General features: G+C 54.2%; 1 protein-coding gene across 3 annotated transcripts in view; it reads left to right on the forward strand.

The window, feature by feature from the left end:
• PAK6 (p21 (RAC1) activated kinase 6) overlaps positions 1 to 21986 on the forward strand; it is a 33985-nt gene that overhangs the window by 3948 nt on the left and 8051 nt on the right. For 2 of the 3 annotated variants that reach the window (XM_034993638.1, XM_034993641.1), the window contains exons 1-2: positions 18583 to 18849; positions 19621 to 20274. In XM_034993638.1, the coding sequence (XP_034849529.1) occupies positions 18598 to 18849; positions 19621 to 20274 (906 nt within the window). In that variant the 5' untranslated portion in view covers positions 18583 to 18597. Of the gene's footprint in view, positions 1 to 7253; positions 7395 to 18582; positions 18850 to 19620; positions 20275 to 21986 lie in introns of those variants that run through there. The other variant, XM_034993639.1, reaches the window with a different exon arrangement.

A 21986-nucleotide genomic window follows, 5' to 3' on the forward strand; every position in this document is an offset into this window, starting at 1 on the left:
GCTTCAGCTTCCTGGCCTGGAGCCTCCAGCCTCCATTTTCTTTCTTTTAGCTTCAGATGAGGAATTGTACAGGAAGGCACAGAGAGGGAAGGGAACTGGGGGACCATTTATTCCACAGCCTCACGGGCATCCAGAGTGCAGTCCGGGGTCAGTGAGGTGGGGTGCAGAGGAGGAAAGGACTGCCCCCTGAAAGGAGCTCGCCATCTTGGACGGCTGTAGCACATTCAAGCCAAAAGGAGTCCCTAAGAATGTTTAATCAAGCCCTATATTTTATGGGGGGAAGCAGAGGCCCAGAGAAGGAAAGTGGGTCCTGAGATCACACAGCTAACTGGTGGCAAAGCCTTGGTTTCAGGCCTTGGGGGTCCCCACCTCCCAGTGCTGTACTCCCTCACTACCCAGGCTGCCTTTCTGTCAGCAGGAGCATCAAAGGTGACCCCCAAGCAGGGGCAAGCAAAACCTGACGACTTGAGGACACAGCCTGGCCCAATACACTAAGAGGCCAGACAGGCCCTGATGCTCATCTGTGCCTCCTGCCTTAACAGGGGGCTGGCCCTGCCACACCCGCCGCCCCAGTCCCTCCCCACCCCTGCATCTTGCTCAGTATGCTCAGCTCAGCCCAAGTTCATTCCCCAGTGCCCCCCAAGGAGAGGCTTTGCCCCCCCCACCCCCCTCAGGATACTCTCTGATATACAGATCCAGCTAATTCGTAAACAGATTGATTTAAGTTTCGAAAATGGACTGATTTAAGTTCTCCTTGTCCTGGAAAGCATTTTACCTTTTAACCATAAGGCTGGCAGCGTCTGAAGCCAAAGAAGAAAGTAATGATGAAGCTATCTAGGAATGAAAGAGCAATTCTGGGGCAGAAGTCAGAGGAGGCACACAGGAGACCCTTTATTTCTGCTGGTTTTTTCACCGGTATATACTCTGACCCCAGGCAGGAAATTAAATGTCCGACGGCCACCACCAGAGGTTAGGTCCCGGAAGCAGGAGGCCTGTCGCCTGTCATCTGTCACCCTGTCACCAGGCCCAAACTGGACAAGAAGACTTTTATGTTCCACTATAGTGGGTCTTGCTGGAAGATGGTGTGTCTGGGATTCAGATACATGGGGTCCCATACCCTGGGGAGGGACGAAGCCCGGCCCAGAGGCAAGAAGGCAAGGCCAGGAGTGAGCGTGCATGCAGAGCTCCCGTGGAGGAGAGGATGATCAGACAGGAAGAGCTGGCCCCACACAGTCCATCATCCCGGCAAAGGCCATTGTGCCAGCCACTGGTGAGGACCCCTGCCATGTCCGTGTTCACAAAAAGTTCCCACAGGCACCATCCCTGGGGTAGTCAAGGCGAGGGCCAGAGGCTAAGGAAGGAAAGCCCCCACGATCGGATGGCAGTAGCTGCCTGGGCCCCTGCAGACCCCTCTAAAGATGGGCCGGCCCAGCCAAGTGGCAGTTAGACAGGCCATGCCTTCCAACACTGACCCGGGGCAGATGCAGAAGGCAGAGTTCGGGGAGCACTATAGCCAGAGTCAATGCTCCCAAGAGGTCACAGCCCAGAGTGTATGAACTTTGTGCATTTAGAGCTAAGGTTTTGCCCCCCAGAGGGTTGTGGACCGGGCTTGGGCAACCAACAGCATATTTCCTCAGACTCCTCCCTTCCCTGGGGCTCTAGTCTGGACCCTCTCCGGGTCAGGCACAAGCCTTCTGCTCCCCCGCACTCACCTGTCCTTCCGGAAAGCCAGGCCCTGACCCAGCCTTAGACCAGGGACAACTGCGAGAGGCTCAGAAGAGAGGAAAGGACAGTGAAGGGTTTCCATTCAAGCAGCTTCCAGCTGTTAGTTCTGCCAGCAAAAATGCCAGCCAGAGAGCTAAACTACCAGCAACAGGCATTTGGATGGAACTTTGGAGCCCATTAAGAGCAAGGGATAGTGAGAAGATGTTAAGTGAATTCATCATGTCTCTAAAATGAGTGTCCTTGGCAGGTAGGTGGCCCTTTCTGTTTCCAGTCGTCCCCAGGGTAGCTCCTACCCCCATGAAACTGGGAAGGGCGCCAAAGCCGGCTCCATCCCTGCTTCGGCCCCTTGAGGCAGGTGGACAGTGACCCCTGAGTCTGAGAGCTTGGCCACATCACCAGGTCGGGCAAGCTCAGCCTCCAGTGTCAGTTTGCATTTGGGGAGGACAGGCCTCTGTATTCCCAGCAGCATCGAAAATCTAGTACAGATGCAGAACTTGAGAAAAAGGCAGGCAGAGAGAGGCTGGAGGCTTCTGGGTATGGTTCACCTCTGCTAAGGTTCAGGATGGCACAAGGACACATCTGTCCAGCAACTGGGCAGGTGAGTCCCATAGGCTTTTCCCAAATACCTAACTGGGCCCAGGCAGGGCTGCCACCTGGGGCTAGGGTTCTCTCTCTGGGATCTGTAGTGGATAGAGCGATTGGGTTGACCTAGAAGCAAGTGTTCCTGGGCTCTATTGCTCCTTGTAGCAGCTGTGTGCATGCATGGCAAGGGGGAGGGGAGTTTCCGCCTGGCTTCAGCAGCTATAAGGGGTGAAGGTCAAGAACCTCTCACCCTGTCTGGGGGTGCAGGTCCTCGGGACTCCAGTACCTCAATGCTTTAGCCTTGTCATTCCATCCCCTTCCCAAGAGAAAGGGACGCTGTTTCCCCTGTTATACACATCAAGAAACTGAGACTGAGACATGTTGGAAGGCTAAAGAGACAGAGGGCTCCAATCCTGCAAGAACCATGGTCTCTGCAGCAAGACTCTCTACCTCTCTCCTGCCTAAGGGCCCCTCCATTCACACTCCCAGACCGTTAGAGGTTTGCACCTGCCTCTCGGCCCCATCAGCAGAAATAGACGGGCGGCCCCATCAGGTGAGGGACCCTGGCCCAGGCTGCCCCACGAGCAGGAAGGGACAGGTATTGGGCACCCCGGAGGAGAGGGAGAGGAAGCGGACTTTTCCCAAGTGTGCCTCTCTCTTGGGGCTGAGGGCTGCAGGGTGAGCGCGCAGCTACCCTTCCTCGGGCCCAGGCTCCAGGAGCTCCTCCAGCCAAGTAGCAAGCATGTACGCCAGTGCCCACTGGCCCAGCCAGGGCTGCATGCGGGCCCAGGAACACCAGGCCAAGTCTGGGTCTGTGAAGGACAGATGGCTTGATGCAGGGACTTCAAGCAGGGTGCTGGTTCATGACGGGAAATCTAGCACCTGGCTCCTAGCCAGTGACAGGGTAGAAGAAACTGAGGCCCCCTCTGCCCCACATACCCACTGCCACGTGGAAGTCCTCATGCCCTTCTCAGAAATGGGGGGGGATAGCCCCCACATACACTCTGTGTCACGTGTCTCACCCATCCTGGGTGGTGGTCAGAGTTGGCAAGGAGGCCAATGTTCCCCCCAAAGTGTTCCCTGGGACTTGACCTCACATGGTCAAGTCATGTCCAACAGTCCTTGGAACCAGGGACCTCTGAGCAGCCTAAATAAGAGAACAAGCTGGGGGTAGATACACTTGGGTTGAAATTCTGGCTCCGCCGCTCAGTGACTACAAGACCTTGAGCTAGTTCCTTAACCACTCCGAGCCTGTTTCCTCGCCTGTGAAGTGAGAATATAATAGTATAGTGCTTCTGTGCTGGGGCTGTTGTGAAGACTTGAGTGAGACAGGTGTAAATCTTCACTACCTGGCAGGCATTGCTATTTCTATTACTAGAAGAGGGCAGAGTCACCCAGAGGAAGGAGCCCTGGAAGGAGTAAGTGAGCCTGTCAGTAGTTTTCTTGATCCCCAGGAAGCTTCTCAAGTCACGGAGCAGAAAGGTACAGGGAAAGGATAATGTGTTTTTGTTTCTAAACCACAAGCAGATCTGTATCTTTCTTCTTTGGCCCTAACCTGGGCTCTCAGCCCTGGCTGTAGGTGCTCAGATGTTCCAACAGGCCCCAAGAGCCAAAGGCTAAGAGAGAGCTTGCTGGGCAGCAGCCACCCTGCTCCCTGGGGCTGCCCTGCTGCCCTCTCACAGTTCTGCTGGCCAGTGCCCCGGAGCTGGAGAGGCTCCAACCGCATTGCCCATGGTGAAATGTCAGTTGTCAGTGTCCCTGTACAGAGCTCCTGTCTGCTCCGTAGAATGGCAGTGCACGGACAAGCAGGAAGCCTAGGCCAGCCACCAGGGCTCTTCAAATAAGGCTGTGCCTGGTCCATTTCCCCATGCTCAGCACTGCAACCTGGGAACAGGGCCAGAGGGAGGCACATGGCTGCTGGAGGAGACACTGTCCCCCAGACTATTCCTGCCACTGCCTGGGCAAGGCTGAGTTGGGCGTGGATCAGAGGAGGATGGGCGTGCGGGGGGTGGGGGAGTTAATCACTCAGGACACATTCTGCACATCCCAGTTGTCCCATTTTGCAGAGGGTCATCCAACCCAGTGCAGCAGACCCACCTGTAGATGGGACTGGAAGTGCAGAAAGTTGAGGTTGGGATAGGCCCAAGAGGTCCCCTAGTCTTGTCTAGTATCCAGGATGGGAACTTTTTCTCTAGCATATCTACTGATAGTTATCTGGGTTCTTGAATACCTCCAGAGATGGGGATTCATTACCTTTCAGGTCAGTTATATTGGGGAGTCTCTGCCTCTCTTGAGGCCCCAAACCCCATCTCTGCTCCCAAAGGACCCCAGGGTTTCCTAGACTCACTCCTACAGGGTGAGGATGGGACTTGACTAGTAGCCTTTCTGGGACACCCAAGCCTGGATTCAAACCAAATTAAATACCAGTTCAACTGTGATAATATTCTAATGATCAGTCATGCTTTATCAGAGTTCAACAGTTCAAAAGCACTGCTTGGAGCTCTGGTTTTGGTATATAAGTTATTTGTATTTTTTGTAAGTTATTTTATTAAAAGAAAATAATTCATGTGTGCATTTGTTGAGTCAGTAAAAAATAATTTAGGGTGTTGATTCTAGGTTCAACAACGTCATGCCATTCATTCTAGCCTAGTTCCTGGTTCATCTCAAATCCTCAACAACCAGTTTCCCGAACCCTCCCACCCAACACAACCTGCTTCCAGTAGCTAGCATTCAGCCAGTGTTCCCACATGGCTAGGTACCTACTCTGTGGGGAAAGCTGCCCCCTCCCCAACACATGGCCCCCCTCAGCCTAGGCTCAGCAGGCAGCTTCCTGAGGGGCCACAGGAGGTCAGGGGTTGGGTCAAGGGGTCAGGCCTCAGTGTTGCCCTGTCAGAGGAAAGAGAAGGAATCTTCTTGGGAAAGACACAAAGAGGAGGAGGGGAGGAGAGGAGCAGAGACTAAATGTAAGTATGAGTGCATACTTCGTGGGCGGGCAGGGGTCCTGTAGTTAGCTGCCCAGCTTCCACACACTAACCCAGGGCTCACCAGGGACAGCATCTCCACCACATACCTTCCGTGGGGGGGGGGGGGGGGGTCTGTGGTGTAGCCAGACAGGCTGCAGGTGTTCTGGGCTGGCAAATTCCCGCTAGCCACCTTAGCTGGGTTTGGCAGGTCCCTATAGTAAATCATGCATAAGCAATAGAGTCCATATGCAAATGCTTTATCTAGAAATTGCATTGATAGATCTAAAGAATCAGTGAATAAAGATGAGACATGGCAATAGTGAACTCAATAAGGAAAGACTGAGGCACCCAACAATGACAAAAATCCCAGCATTGTCCTCAGTCCCCTCTGTGACATTGGCAGCCGTCCAGCCACTGCTTGGGGCAGCCACTCGAGGTCTAGATATACTGAATTTCCAAGCCAGAATCCCCCTAGCACTCTGTAGGACACCGCCCTCTCTGGGGTCCCAAGCCCAGGACAGCAAGGGTCTGCTCACTTCCTTGTTTAGGGAAGAGACAGAGGGGTGGCCCTGCCTCTCCCCCACAACATAGCTACCCTCTAATTCAAAAGAAGCAGGGTAAAGGGCAGCCAGGAGGAAGCCACCACTCTGAATGGCCATCCTGCTCCTAGGCCAGGACACTGCTGGGGACAACCAGGAGATGCCAGCTCTGGAACCAGGCCCATTCCCTGGGAGTTCAGGGCGCCTGGAAGGTCTCCTTCCGAGGGGGGGGGGGGGGAATCTTGAGGCCGGGTGTGACAAGGGAATTGGAATCTCTTTAAATCTGGGCTTTCCTGCCGGCGTATGGGAACTACCTCAAAACAGTCTTAGGGTCTTATCCAGATGGGACAGACAGGCCCCGATGCCAGGTTTGGGGACTGCGGCTGAGACTCCGCAGTATGTGGGTGGGTGCACTCGCCCCGCTGCACCTCTGGTATCCGGGAGGAGTCGACCCGCGGCCTCCAGATGTGCATCTGCAATGCAAATTAGTTAATTACACCGCGAGGCGCTCAGCGGATAATCCAGGTCAGGCCCCTGCGCGGCCGTTCAGGGGCCACGGGGCCACCGGCAGGTCGCAGCGGGCCGACCCGGATCAGGGCCCCAAAGCGAAGGGCCGACCGGAGCTGGAGCCGAGTGATTAGAAGGAAAGGGTTGAGCAGGAGGGGGGCGCCCCTCGGGCGAAGAGGCTCCTGGCCGCGGCGCCTGCTCTCCTCGGCGACTTTTCCCGGGCTTTGTGTTCGCCCTGTCCTACCTGAGGCCACACCCTGAAATCAAACTCGCGGCCAGGTGAAGCCTGCGCTGCACAAACAAGTATGCGCGCCCTCTCTTCGCCGTTCCCGGCGCCAAGGTCCCTCCCGCCGAGGGCGGGCCCGGCTCCCGCGGCCTCCCGAGCTCTCCAGGGACTTCCCGCTGGGCAGGTGGGTGCCCCGGCCACCCCGGGAGGCCGGCGACCCCTCCCCGGGCGGGGGCCAGGACGCGGGCCAGGTCTCCCGCCCGCGCGGCCCCCTTTCCCCGGGTTTTCCGTCCCCAGAGTTCGGGGCTGGCCGGCGCCCCGCGCACCCAGGAGCGGCCGTGGGGAGGGCGCGGGGCGGAGGGGCCCCCGAGCGCCGCCGGGACCGACAGCCGGCGCAGCCGGGAGCGGACCGACCTCCGCGTGTGCGCTGGGGCTGCTGAGGCGCGGGGCCTGCGCATTCGCGTCCCAGGGGGCGCCCCACTCGGGCCTGCGAGGCGGGGCCGGTGGCCGCGCTGAGTGGGACGGCCGGGGCTGCGCCCACCGCCCCTCCTCCCCGTGCGCCGTGCGGGGAGCCAGCCACCTCCCCATGTACCTGAGATGGTGGCTCTGTCGGGAGGCGGTTCCAAATGCTCTGGATTCCGGCCGGTCGCAAAATCCACAGAGACACATGCTCCATGTGTCACAACGACTTTCTGATCTGTTTCCACCCAGGCCTCCGAGGACGGGCCGGGGAAGGTCCCCAGTCTTCCCTCTCCTCGGTGCCTGAGAGCGCTGCCCACGGAAGGGTGAGGAGTCCGGAGGGAGAGGAGGCGAGGAAGGCGGCCAGGAAGTGAGTGAGGAACCTTCAGCCCGGTAAGGTATTCAGGAGCCTTCTCAAGACCTCCTTGAGGGACAAGCTGGAAGGGGCAGTGGGCAGGCAGGGGGCCCTCCTGGGATGTTCTTGGTACTCTTAGGCAGGGGCAGTGGTCCCTTCTAGGTGCCATTTCTCCAAACTTAGTGGGTGTGCCTTGTAACTTCCACCAGCCCAGCCCCAGGCAGATGCCCTGCCTGCCCCTGGCCCAGCCTCCGCTGTCCTGTGTGATGCCTGTGGGGGGCGAGACAGGGTCACCAAGGCTGGTGCACTGAATTCTTGCTTGGGAAAGAAGCTCCCAAACAGGAAGGGCAGTAGCCAGCCCAGTGTCTGCGCTGAGCAGGCCAGGAGGCAGCCCCAGGCAGAGGTGCTGTTCGGCGCATCCCAGCCTGATAGCTCATTCCCCAGATCTCCAACCTGCTACAATGGATCCAGCTGTTCCCACACCCGTGGATGATGAGTGGCATCCCATCTGGAATATAGATGCTGCTAGGAACACCAAGGGCTAAGACATGAAGAGCTCCCGGGGTGTGGGCTGAGTTTTCTGTATCTTGTCCTATTCTGGTGTGTTTTAGGCTCCCCTGACTTGTTTTTCTAGGTCGGAAAAAGAGGAGGGTCAAGTCTATATCTGTGCTCAGGTCTTTTGGAACTGTTGCAGCGTGTACTGTAATACTGCGAGTTCTCCTCGGGCCATGCATAGGACAGTAGCTGAGAACACATTTGGAATCAGAAAGAGCTGGGTTCAAATTCTGACTTTGCCTTCTATTCCTTAAGCAAGTTGTTTTACTTCTCTTCAAACTCGAATGTCTTCACCTATAAAACGGGACAATCAAGCCTGCCTCAGAGGATAGTTGTGAGAAGTCCTGGTGATAAATAATAAATGTCGAACAGCCCCTGTCGTGAGCCTCCTCCCCAAGCCTCTAATTATTACTTAGGAAAGGTTAAACTACCCAAGCACTGAGTTCTCCTGGAGAATTTGAGAATGGTCTGGCTCTGTGGTAGGAGACTGTGGAGGGGTTAGAGCAAGCCATGGGAATAAAGGCAGAGGGTCTGTGGAGGGCAGGTAGTGAGGTGGCCCGGGGGAGGGGCTATTTCTGGAAGAGGGTCCAGCTTTGGAGACAGAGACAGCAGCATGTTCTGTATGTGTCACATGAACTCACATGTCCATGGGAGACCCTGGACACACTGTGGCCACAGGGCTGCCTCGGGCAGAAGGAGCCTCTGGCTTGAGGCTTCTAGTCCTAGCTCGGCCCTCAGCAGCTGTGTGATCCGGGGCAGGTCGTTTGATTTCTCTGGGCGCCAGGCATTTTAGAAGCTTAGAGACACTGGGTTTGAATACCAACTCCACACTTACCATCTCAGACAGTCTTTCTCTTTGAGCCTCAGTTTCTTCACCTATAAAGCAGAGCTCATAATACCTAGCTTGTAGGGTTGTGGCTATTAAATGCACTCAAAAGAAGCACCTAGCACAGCGTCTGACACATGCTACACACTTTATACCCATATGTGTGTGTATTCCCTTTCTGGTCCCTTCTGTCCTCTCCCCAGCCACCTATCATCTTTAAGATGCACCCAGTAAAGCAGCTTTGACCCATCTCGCAGTATTGTAAGCATAAAGCGAAGAGGGGAACAACACAGAGACACAGAAAATTAAGAGCTGTTAAACATAATCTTTTTTTTTAAGATTTATTTATTTATTTATTTGATAGAGAGAGACACAGCAAGAGAGGGAACACAAGCAGGCGAGTGGGAGAGGGAGAAGCAGGCTCCCCGCTGAAAAAGGAGCCCCATGTGGGGCTCGATCCCACGACCCTGGGATCATGACCTGAGCCGAAGGCAGACGCTTAACGACTGAGCCACCCAGGTGCCCCTAAACATAATCTTTTTGTGTGATTAGGGGCCTTAAGCCTGTGACTGGGGACTCTAGTGGTTCTTTCCGGCCAGCCTCTAAGTATTCTGTGACAGGGACTCAGACATCTGCTGCTGAAAATCGGGGAGAGTGAAGAGTGCTCGGCCTACAGCCCTTCCAGGAAGGCCATTCTTTACTCTTCCTTCGGAGATAACCCCGAGCCCGGGAAAGCCCAGCGCTGTGGCTTCTAAGCACAGTGCACAGAGGTCAGAGGGCTGCTCTGGCTCGCGCCGCTGCTGGACCACGGCACGGCATTAGTAGGCTGGAACAGGCCGCGAGGCGGGCCTGAGTCAATATTGACCTTCCTGGCTGGCCAGCCTGGCTCTTTGGCCTCTCATTCAGCTGGAGTGTTGACACAAGAGATTGAACGAGCTTTATTATCATATTCTTTTCAACAACAGCCCCATTATCTCTCCCCTGGGGATTTGCTGGGACCTGTAGTGTGGGAATGATGGCAAGTGCAGGGAACCCAGGCATTTTGGCTTATGTGCATAATGCCCTCTGCCCTGCACACTCAGCTTCTCTCTGGACCTCTCCAGTGCGACAGCAAAACCTCAAGGTCTTGCTCAGCATCCGGGGGACCCTACACACTTCAGCATGGAGGCCCTGGGCAGATCCTACGAGGCCCTCGAGCAATGGTGGGGAGGGGCACAGCCTGGCTCTAGGACCCAGCCACCCTGCAGGTGACCTTTGGGCAGAAAAGCCCATGAAATTCTCTTCAGGCCCTCCCCCCTGGTGAGACTTGGGGGCCAGGAAATGAGTCTCCTGACTCATGTCATGTGAAGAGAGGTAGGCGGCAGGCCCAGACCCCTGCTAGAGGCTGAGGGAGGACAGAGATCAGCTCCATACAAAGGATGAGCAGCAAGGGGATAGAAGGACAGAGGGCAGGGGCCTCAGGAAGGCGGGGGAGCTCCGCATCACTGAACGTATTCTAGCAGGCCACAGGAGCAGGCCACAGACACGTCCCTGTCAGGAATGCCACTGAATGACTGAAAGCTGGCCAGGGACAGAGGAGAGGCCAGACCCCATGAGCAAGTCCCCAAGCACGTGCACCACCATCTCTTCTGGCAGGTGGTGCAGATCAGGGTGGCGTCTAGCAGCATCTATTTGGAAAAGCAAGCCCAACTGCAAGAGACCAAGAATTTTGTTTTATTCACCACAGTCCCTAGAACGCAGAGCAGAGTTGACGTACAATAAATGAATTTATTGAATCAATGAATGAATAACATACTTTTATATTTAAACAAACTCCAGAACGTAACATTTGAGAAAAATATTCCTGGCCAGTAAGAATACTTTAGTGAAAAGCTAGCTTCTGTCCACGATGTTCTCAACCAGGGGCCAGTGAGGCCCATCCTTCTTCACAGCAGCCTGTGTTGGATGACAGTTCACAAAGTGGGTTACAAAGAGGTCGGGCAACCCAGCTACAGATCTCTGGATGGAAGGGCCCAGCCCTGGAGATGACATGGTCCTTTTTAGGCCACTCTGTGCCCGGTTGGTGGCAGTCGTGGAGGTACCTTTCTAAGTGCTACAGAACTCTGGGGCTTGGCCGGGGTTGGGGGGGCACTGGGTGGCTCAGTCAGTTAAGTGTCCGACTCTTGTTCTCAGCTCAGGTCTTGATCTCAGGGTTGTAAGTTTAAGCCCCACATCGGGCTCCATGCCATGGAGCCCACTTAAAAAAAAAGAAGGGGCGCTTACCTACCTCAGCATCATGAGTCTAGAATAGTTCCTTTCCCAAGGCATCATGAATGGGTCTGAGAATGAGACAAGGGGGGGTGGTGGCGGCGAGTGACATCTGCCGGCAGCCGCATTCACATCAGGTCAGATGGACGCAGGTCTTCCTCTTCTTTGCTGCTCTTCTTTGCTGCTTTACTTGGGCAAATGACTTGATTGCTGTGAGCTGGGGTTTCCTCGTCTGCATAATGGGTACAGTAGTAGCCCTGCCTTATAGGCTTGTGGGGAGGAGATCCTCTATGTGACATGATCAGCCCAGAGCACGGTGCTTACCCTAAGCACTCCCTGAGTGATGATTGACTGAGTGGGTATTTACTACAGATGCCTAAAATTGCCCCCTGTTCTAGCTCCTCGTGTATCTGGGGAAGCTGGCAGAGGTGAATGGGTCCATTCCCTCGTCGCCACTGGAAATGCTACAGCCTACAAAGGAGGAAAGTAGGCTGAGGTCACAAGCAGAAACTCAGGAACCCCATTCTCTGGGGCCACCCCAAGCCAGCGCTCAGTTGAGATAAGCGGGTGCCGAGCCTCCCTCAGAGGAAGGCCATGTGTCCCTCCACTCTCACTTACTAGCACTTGGAGTGGGGCCCATGGTGCCTCCTTCCCAGTCATCCAGACAGGAGGGGAATCCCACCGGGCTCATTCCTAAGAATTTAACAAGATCTCAGGACTGACACAACCAACCAAATCCTGCCCCCCTCAGATTAGCCGCAAACTCCTCTGGACTCACTTTCTGGAAGCCACCTCCCCAGCCTGCAGCCCCTTCTTGTGGATCCCTTCAGTGAGCTACACATCCTTCCTTTGAAAGGGATTTGGTGTGGGGCAATAGCCAAACCCCCCTCGAAGCTGGGCGTGGAAGGTAAGGTAGGTGACTCTGCTGGGGAAACAGCTTGGTGGCTCTGGCACTCCAGGCCCAGGCAGGTGGATGTCTCCTCCCCCCCAGGGGAGCAGTTTGAGGGTGATGCACCCACTGCGGTCTTCTGCTTATTCCCACTGTGGACCCTAGACCAGCCTCACCACAGAACCCTGCTCCGGGGGGCCCACCACCCAGGCCCCTTGGAGTCGTGGAACAGCAGCGTCAGCCACAGAGCACTGCCCACCATTCCTTGAGCCAAGCCTGCAGGTTGCCTGGCTTCAGGCTGAGACCCCACCGAGGGGCCGTGGATCCGTGCTGGAGAGAATCTACTCCTGCTGCTCCCGCAGCTTTTCTCATATATGCCAGGCCCTGATGCCACAGCAATTAACATGAGCACTTTGGAACATTTTACCCACCCCTTGCAGGGCAAAAACAAAACCTGATGCCAAACAAAGTAAGGGTCAGCCTACAAGTCAGGACAACCCCGATCTCCTCTGGCCTCTGACTCACAGGTGAGCCCAGGAAAAAAACCATGCAATCTTGATTGAGAGAGCTGGCCCTGGCCATCCCCTTCTCTTCACTCCCATGGGTCCACCCAGGCTGCTCAGCCCCACGGCTATTCATGGAGACCCCCCAGGAAAGAGATGAAGAACCGCCCAACTCCCTCAGAACAAGCATGGGGGACAGAGCAGGGGCTTAGAAACCACATGTAGGTTCAGACCCCCAACTCAGTCCTTTCCTGATTCTGTCCCTTTGGGCAAGTTTTTTAGGCTCTCTGAGCCTCATCTAGAATCGTGGGTAATGATAGTAATTCCTATTCCCCCGGGGTTGGTGAGAAAATGAAATGAATTGATCCTTGGAAAGAACCGAGCACATTCCCTTTGTGGCTTCTGCTTCTCGGACATGACAGCCCTACCCATCAGTGACGCCAGGCCTGTGGCTCCCTGAACTCTCCCACCAGCTCCACCCTCGGGAGCTGGGCATGGCAGGATTTCCTCCAGAAAGCCTCTGCCAGGAACTGACAGGCTCCCCATCTGCCAGCCTCTGGCTCGAGGAAGCAGCCTCGGCAGGAGCTGTGCCTGGGGAGCTTCCTTCCCAAACTGGTTTGGGCAGGGCTCTTCCCCTCCCGGTCCTCAGCATCCCCCTCTGGTCCAGTCTGGGGCCAGCCGGCCAGCCAGCAGGTGATGTCTACAGCCATTCAGAAGAGGGAAGTTCAAAGCATTCCTCAATCACAAGGATGGATCCCAGCCTAAGAAAGAACCGGCATCTCCCTCCCCTGTGTTGGGACAGGAGGGGCTAGGGCAGCGGAGGGCACCCTGAGCCTGAGCTGGTGCTCTGCTTCTGGCCGTTTCTACTTCAGAGTGTCAGGTCCAGGTGATTTCTGTCAGGCTAGGCAGGAGGAAAGGCATGGACTGGCTCTCGGAGGGAAGATCGTCTTCCTTCCTCCTTCCTCCTCCCTCCTCAGGGTATCTTCTTTGAGGAAATCTCTACTAGGTGAATTGAGTGTGCATGCAAAGAGATGGAGATACTGGGATGGCAACTTCAAGGGCTGGCACGGGCTGGTTTACCACTGCGGCCTCATGGCTGATGCAGCAACCACCTTCCCTCGGCCCCTGAGCCCTTGGGCTTGGGTCGGAAGGTAGAAAATCAGGCTGGAAAATGGAGACCTAGAGATGGCAAATGGAGGCCTCTGTCTGGGCGGGTGGTATGCTCCAAGGACACGGGCGCCATTGCTGGAGAGACGCAGGATGTCTGCATCTCAGGGGTTTCACGCCGAATGACTGGGCAACACTGGATACCGGAGCGGGTGAGTGTGTCTCTTAGAAACTCAGACCTCATGATCACTCTTTATTCTAAAATGTTTGGTATTCTTTATTAGTTTTTTTAATTTTTAAAAGGGTTGATTGATTGATTGATTGATTGATTGATTGATTTGACACAGAGAGAGAGTGAGTGCAACCACAAGCCGGTAGAGTGGCAGGCAGAGGGAGAGGGAGAAGCAGGCTCCCGCTGAACAGAGAGTCTGACATGGGGCTCGATCCCAGGTCCCCAAGATCATGACCTGAGCTGAAGGCAGACACTTAGAAAGAAATTCTAGAGGAGCACCTGGGTGGCTTGGTCGGTTAAGCATCCAACTCTTGGTTTTAGCTCAGGTTATGATCTCAGGGTCCTGAGATCGAGCCCTGTGTTGAGCTCTACACTCAGTGCGGAGTCTGCTTGTCCCTCTCACTCTGCTCCCCATGCCCCCCACCTCTAAAATAAATAAAATCTTGGAAGGAAGGAAGGAAGGAATCCTAGAAAGAATCCCCTACTCCTAACCTTTGCCATCGAGCATTCTGCTTTGGACAAAGAAAACCTTAGTAGTTTAATTTATCCCTGGGACCCATGGGTGTGGTGTTTTGGGCCCCAGCATGTGAGGGGTTCCAGGAGAGCCCACCAAACTTGGGCCCCCACATAGTCACCCACACTGGACCTGGGGCAGGTGATGGCCAGACTGTGGGTTTCCCCCTCTCTCATCCCCCCATCACTGCCTCCAGCTTATTATTTTACCTTTCACATTTAGATCTGATTAATTAATTGGAGTTTGACATGAATTCATTTTTCAGGATTCTTTTTTTTTCCATATGGATATCTAATTGTTTCAGCTACATTTTTGGAAAAGATCATCTGTTCCCTACAGTATTGCAGTGTCACTTTGTCATAAATTAAGTGACCTTCTATGAATGGATCTATTTCTGGATTCTCTCTTCTGTTCCATTGGGCGATTTGTCAATCCTATGCCAGTTCCACCCTATATCAATTATTGTACTGTATTGTACTGTTCCCATAAATTTTGATATCTAGTAGTATAATCCTTCGACCTTGTTCTTCAAGATGGTCTCTACTATTCCTGATTCTTTATGCTTCTCTGTACATTTTGGAGTCAGTTTGTCAATTTCTACCAAAAGAAATATGCTGGGATTTTGACTGAGATTGAAACAAATCTGTAGGTTAATTTGGAAATAATTGATATCTTTGTATCATTGAGTCTTCCAATCTATGAACATTCTTTAATTTCTTTAATAATGTTTCCTACTTCTCAATGTAGGGACCTTGCACATCTTTGATTAGGTTTATTTCCAAGTATTTGACATTTTTATTTATTTTTTTAAGATATTTTATTTATTTATTTGAGAGAGAGAGTGAGAGGGGGGAGGGTCAGAGGGAGAAGCAGACTCTCTGCTGAGCAGGGAGCCCAATCCAGGGGCTCGATCCCAGGACCCTGGGATCATGACCTGAGCTGAAGGCAGGTGCTTGACCGACTGAGCAACCCAGGCATCCCTCCCTGGTAATACTTCTGACAGCAAATAAGAAGGGTTTCCTTCCTCCTGCCGCCCGTTCTCCAACTTTCAGACAGCAACTGGCTCTTCAACAACTCTGTTCAATTCTGGCACTACCTGGAGTCAGCACAGTCCCCCCAGGCTCAGTCCCACAAGCCACCCTCCACTGCAGATGCCAGTTGTGAGTCTTAGGCCACCCATACCTCTGACCAACTGGCTATAAGTTGGGGGTTCCCATGAGGGTTCCCATGAGCCCCTCCTCAGGTTCTATAATTTGCTAGAATGGCTCACGGCACTCATTCATTACAAAAGATGCAACCCAGGCACAGCCAGACGGGAGAGATGCATAGGGGAAGGGCTGGGGTAGGAGGCACAGAACTTCTTCCCCACCGTCCCCACCTGCTTCACCCTCCCAGCGCCTTGATGTGTGCACCAACCCAGAAGCTCCCTGAATCCTGTCGTTGAGGGGTTTCTATGGAGGCTTCATTGCATAGGCATGACTGATTAAGGCATTGGCCATTGAAGATCAACTCAATCTCCAGCCCCACTCCCTCCCCAGAGCGGGGGCAGGTCCAAAAGTTGGAACATTCTTTCCATCTGGGATCGCAAGGGTGTTAGGAGTTGTATGCCCAGGAACAGGAAACTAAGACCAGACATCTATTTCCCATTGTACCACAAAATCTTTAAAAAAAATTTTTTTTTCTATTTGTTTGTTGTTGGTATGAAGAAATACAACTGATTTTTTTCTTTATATTGACCTTGAATCAGGGACCTTCTAAATTCACTTACCTAATTCCAATAGTTTGTATGTAGATCTTTCTCGATTTCCTATGTACACAATCATGTTGTCCCAGGCAGTGTTAGTCTCACCACATTTTGGATGAGTCTTAGCAGCCTCTGTTTAGGTGGGGATTTCCCATTAGCTCTGATTTCTGGCCCTACTCCCCCCCTCCTCCAAAACCTGAGCTCAGTTCATTCCTTCCACCAGCTCCCCACCCTCACTACCACAACCTTGGGTCCTAGGACTCTGTGGTGTCCTTCTTTTTCCTCAGACTTTTCCTACTGCCTCTAGGAAAAACTTGTTCTCAGGAGGGGACCGAGGAGGGGGAATCCCAGAGCCATTTACCATTTGCTAACGATGCTGTCCCCGCACATTCCTGCAGAAAAAGCTGGGCACTCAGTTAGGGCTGGGGGAGTCGGGGAGAGGGATGTTTGGGGATAAAAGTATTAGCCCACTCTTCTTCAGCTCTCAGATACGTCCCTACACCTGCAAAAAAGTTTGAGTTCACAGAACGAGGCAGGGAGGGTGAAACCATCAGTGAAGCTAATCTAGAGACAGAGGGGCTATCTGTGAGGCTATAAGCACAGGATTGCAGAATGAGGACTTTGGGAGCCAAAGGCTGAGAGGGAGGAGGGTGTTTTACCAAACCACAAAGCGTCTACATAATGGAGAGGTGGTGAGGTGCCCAGGTCCCCCAAATGAGGCATGGCCCCTTGAGCAGCAAATCTGCAAGGAACGGTATTGGGCATCTCTCCTGGATTTGTATTTGCTCACGTCCCAATGAGCTCGGGAACAGGTGCACAGAGAGGTAACATGAAAAGAGAATCAGCCCCCATTCACTGGGGCTCTACTCACTTAAACCTCCCTAAGCCTTGTGAGGCAGCCTTTACTAACGCTGTTTTATAAATGAAGAGCCCTGAGGCACAAAACATTTAGGTAGCTTGCACAGAGCCTCCCCAAAATAGTGGGAGACTGCCCACAATTTGCCTGCAACTCAGCAGGTGTATTTCATTCCAAAGGCCTTGGTCCCTGGGGCTCCTGCACATGTGGATTTGCCCACAGGGAGCATTTGGTAGACTGCCAGCGAAAAACCTCATAAGCGGCTGACATTCCAAGAGGTGTGATGTAGATTCAGATCGACTCAAACGTGCTGAATTCCTCCTGGGAAAGCTGTGGCCGTTTGAGGACCCCTGCCTTTCTGAGTGGGCACCAGCTGCTGCCCACATCTGTGACCTACTCCAGAACCTGCTAAAGTGACCAGGAAAATGCTGTTTCCAGAACAGGAACCAAAGGAGAATGCCATGGCTCTGTCTGTATTCCAAATCTTTGTGGGGGGTTTTTTTTTTTTTTGGTTGTTTGTTTTATGTATAAGAACTTGTATTTATTGCAAATGAGAACAAAACAACAAAAAAGAGAACAGTCAGAACCACACCACCAAATCTTTGGTTAGATGAATGATCCAAGCATTTAATTCAAGAAACAAAGATGTCTGTTTCTTGAAACCTAGAAGTGATCTTTCCAGGTGACATTAGAGCCCAATTGAGTATATTTACCACGATAAAGAGAAAATTAAAAACAAAAAAACCATTGAGCTACTTTGAGCTGCTTCCAATACAAAAGCATTCAAGTGAGCACTCCCAACCAGTCTTCCTTCCACATGAGGTCCTGGCCCGGGACTCCCTGAAGGCAAGCTGGATTCCTCACTTTACCCTGGGTTTCCAGTCTCCCCATCTCAAATCTGCACGCCCCTGCCACTAGTAGTTGTTGACGTTGCTCACAGGGCCTTAGGCAAAGCCCAGATTAGCAAGGGCTAGAGGTTTGGCTGCAAGTGATGTTTTGCACAGAGTTCTGAGACTCAAGGGAAAAGGGCCCAAAGTGGGGAGACTTAACCCTAGACAGCTGCCCTCCCCCACGCCAGATGTGCCCTTGACTCAGGACCCTTCTGGAACTAGCCAAGCACTTGGTGACCAAGAGGGCCCTTTTGGGGGTTCCTGGTCCTATGGTATGTGGTCCCAGACCGGATAACATGTCGGCTTTTTATGAATGTGGCTTATCACATAAATAGGTTTTCTGTCGTTGAACCATCCTGGGACGAACCTGAGTTAAACAAAAAAACTGTAACATGCTGTTGGATTCAATTTATTAGTTTTGTTTAGGATCTTCACTTTTGTTCATAAGTGAGATTGGTTCAAATTTTCTTTTTCTTGTACTATTCTTACCTGGTTTAAGAATCAAAGTCATACTTGCTTCATAAAATGAATTTGCCTGCTTTCTTCCCTCTTTCCCCTTTTTCAATTATTTAACAGCAGAATGATATTTGTAATGGGCTTTGGATCTTATAAAAACACACCCCCAGAGTCTGCCTGCTCGGCAGGAGATTTGGCACAGACAAGAAGACAGACACCTCTTTTCCTTGTTTATAGTCTGTGTTGGCTTATTTCTGGCACTTTTATTGTTTCTGGGACTGCTTTGCTGGGAGCTAGCCATATCCCTGAGGAAGTAGGGATGAGAGGTGAGGGGAAGCCCTGGGCTGGGGGGAGGGAGCCCTGAATGGGGCGGGGGGGCAGCACCCACTGCAGCCGCCTATGCTTCCCGGGGCCAGGTGCCCATGAAGCCCCTCACTGGAGCTCAGCCCAACTCTCCCCACGCAGGCACCATGTTCCGAAAGAAAAAGAAGAAACGCCCTGAGATCTCGGCCCCACAGAACTTCCAGCACCGTGTCCACACCTCCTTCGACCCCAAAGAAGGCAAGTTTGTGGGCCTCCCACCACAATGGCAGAACATCCTGGACACACTGCGGCGACCCAAGCCCGTGGTGGACCCTTCTCGCATTACGAGGGTGCAGCTCCAGCCCATGAAGGTAAGGTGGGCGGCGAGGATGGTCGGGCTGAGTTTAGTCCTTCCCACTCCACAGATGACCGTGCCTGGCAAGACCACAAAGGCACCTCATTACCAGCTATCAATCAGCTGGCTGTTTTCATTGCCCACTCATGAGTCTCACCCAGGGTGAAGACTCCATTTCCAGGGAGGAGGAGCCTGGGGAGCCCCTCTCGGCAGGCTGGTAGGGTTGCCAGATTTAGCGAATAAAATTACAGGATGCCCAGTAAAATCTGAATTTCAGGTAACAACATGTAATCTTTTCGTATTAAGTGTGTCCCATGCAATATTTGGACCCGCAGCCCCCGTGGGGCTGGGGCTCCCAGACCAGGGGGATTTTGTTGTGTGGGTCAAGAAGGGCAAGAGGGGTTGGAGTCAGGGCCCTGTCAGAATATGCGGAGGAGAACCCTTCACTGGTTGCTACCTCCTCGGGGTGCTCTGTACATGTCCCATAAGGCCACAGATAGAGCTAGAGAATGACCCCACCCCCTGCCCCCAAGCTCAGCTGCCCATACCATTTGAGGGGCTTACCCCCTGTCTGCCCTGCCGGACTGCGAGCCCCATGACAATAGGCTTTCTCCTTGTATCTCTGCCCCCCGCGTGGGCCTGACCTGCTGTGGGCCCCAGTGAGTGGCTGAAAAATTAAGATGACACAGCAAGCGAGGTCCTTAGGGGTGCCTCCCCATGAGCCCCGTGGAGGCTCCCTGCGGTGAACAACAGGTTGCTCGCTCACACTCTTCTCCCTCCCCTACAGACCGTGGTGCGGGGCAGCTCGGTGCCCATGGATGGCTACATCTCAGGGCTGCTCAACGACATCCAGAAGTTGTCGGTCATCAGCTCCAACACCCTGCGTGGCCGCAGCCCCACCAGCCGGCGGCGGGCACAGTCCCTGGGGCTGCTGGGGGACGAGCACTGGGCCACGGACCCGGACATGTACCTGCAGAGCCCCCAGTCTGAGCGCACCGACCCCCATGGCCTCTACCTCACCTGCAACGGGGGCACACCAGCAGGCCGCAGGCAGATGCCGTGGCCAGAGCCACAGAGCCCAAGGGTCCTCCCCAATGGGCTGGCCACCAAGGCACAGTCGCTAGGCCCCACGGAGTTCCAGGGCGCCACGCAGCGCTGCCTGCAGCTGGGCACCTGCCTGCAGAGCTCCCTACCCGGCGCCTCGCCCCCCGCAGCCTCCAGTAGGCGCGGGACCAAGGCTGCCAGGCACGGTTCCGAGGAGGCCCGGCCACAGTCCTGCCTGGTGGGCTCGGCAACAGGCAGGCCGGGCGGGGAGGGCAGCCCCAGCCCTAAGACCCAGGAGAGCAGCCTCAAGCGCAGGCTGTTCCGAAGCATGTTCCTGTCTACTCCTGCCACGGCCCCTGCAAGTGGCAGCAAGCTGGGCCCTCCCTCCCAGAGCAAGGTAGGTGGGGCTGGGGCCACCCTCTGGGCCACTCTCAGCAGGGCAGGGAGCCTGGCCTTCCCCACTTACAGGGTCAGGCTAGGGAGAGCGTAAGGGAACAGAATGATCGAGAGCCTCTGCTGAGGATTCTACCCTGAACCAGATGAGCTCTGCTCTTCCAGAGGCTTAGCACGGGTGAGTCAGAGGTTGCCGGCCAGCTCATTTTCTGGGGGGCCTCAGAGGGGCTTTCGGTACACCCCAATTTACATTCCTGCCCTCTGCGGTGTGTCTAGGTAGACCACAACTGGGAGGCAATCACCTTTAGCCATAAGCCCAGACCTTCCCCTGCCCCCGGAGCCCAGCGGCCCCCAGCCGGGCCCCAGCAGAGATAGGTGTTCCAGCGCTGGGCAGGGTCAGGGGCTCGGCCTCCCTCTTCTAAGAGCTTCTTTCCACCTCCGCCCCTCGCTTGCCCCAGGGCTGTCCCGAAGTCGAGCAGAGGCTCCCTGGACTGCTTCTCCCTCAGGAGTCAGAGATGTTCATGTGAACCCCCTCCCCAGTGAGGAGGATTCTTCCCTTCCTACCCTGACCCCGCCTTTTTTTTTTTTTAAGATTTATTTATTTATTTGAGAGAGAGAGTGCAAGTGCAGGGCGGGGCGGAGGGAGAGAGAAATTTTAGCAGACTCCTAGCTGAGCTTAGAGCCCGATGCAGGGCTCGATCCCATGACCCCGAGATCATGACCTGAGCCGAAACCAAGAGTCCGATGCTTAACCGACTGAGCCCCCCAGGCGCCCCCCATCCCCTTTTCTTGAGTGGTTGTTTGGTTTACCATTTCTGTAATGATTTGTTCTGCGGTTTGTGTGCCATGTGAAAAGCTGGAGGATTGAGTTAGCCTAGGCCTGGGAGCAGCAGGAAAGCCAACTTTTGGCATGCCTCGAATGCACAGATTTTTCTTGTGAAATAGGAAACAGCGAAGGGGCATTTCTTGGCAGGCAGAGGAGAATGTTCTTGCTTCTTCCATGCCCTATGATGTCCTGTCCATGGTGACAGCACCATCCTTTCTCATTTGGCAGATGAGAAGGTGGGCTCAGAGAGGGTCGGACGAGCCCCAGGTGTGGAGACTGAGTCAAGGAAGGCAGCAGTGAGAGGGCCCTCCGGGCTCGCGCCTCTTACTCCCCAAGGCTTTCTGATCATGGCATCTCTAGCTCCTTTGTGAGGGGCGGGCAGAAGTGAGCTTACCCGCTGCAGCGCAAGGGTGGGAAGTCAGACGTAAGAAACAACTGGTGACAGTGACCCGAGTGACAGAGCTCCCCTCCCCCGGAAGGCTTTCAGAGCAAGCCTGGCGTCTCCCTGGTGGTGGCAGTACATAAGCGTGCTCCAGCCAGAACTTGGGTGCAGAGTTTGGGGAGTGGCCTGGACCCTCAACCTTTCTAAGTCACTGCCAGCCCAAGGCACCCAGAGAAGGTCCTGGGCTTTGTACACTCGCTGGGATGAAGGATGCAGGCTGGGCTCCCCCGTGGAGTGGGGGGTAGAGGGCCTAACGAGTGAGATGTGGCATGGTGTGTCTGTGAGCTAGGAGGTCTCTGGAAGGCTGTGCTCCCAGAGAGACACTTCCTTGAAAAGGCAGGTGGGAGCAGGCCAGTGCACACTGCCCAGGAGGTGAGAACTGGAACTTGATTGCTTGCTGGCCTCCTGGGAGTCCTGTGGCGGGGCTTCAGGGGAGAAAGGGCGTGTC

The sequence above is a fragment of the Mirounga leonina genome, unplaced genomic scaffold (genome assembly GCF_011800145.1).
Source record: "Mirounga leonina isolate KUSES-001 unplaced genomic scaffold, KU_Mleo_1.0 Mir_91, whole genome shotgun sequence".
Lineage (NCBI taxonomy): Eukaryota > Metazoa > Chordata > Mammalia > Carnivora > Phocidae > Mirounga > Mirounga leonina.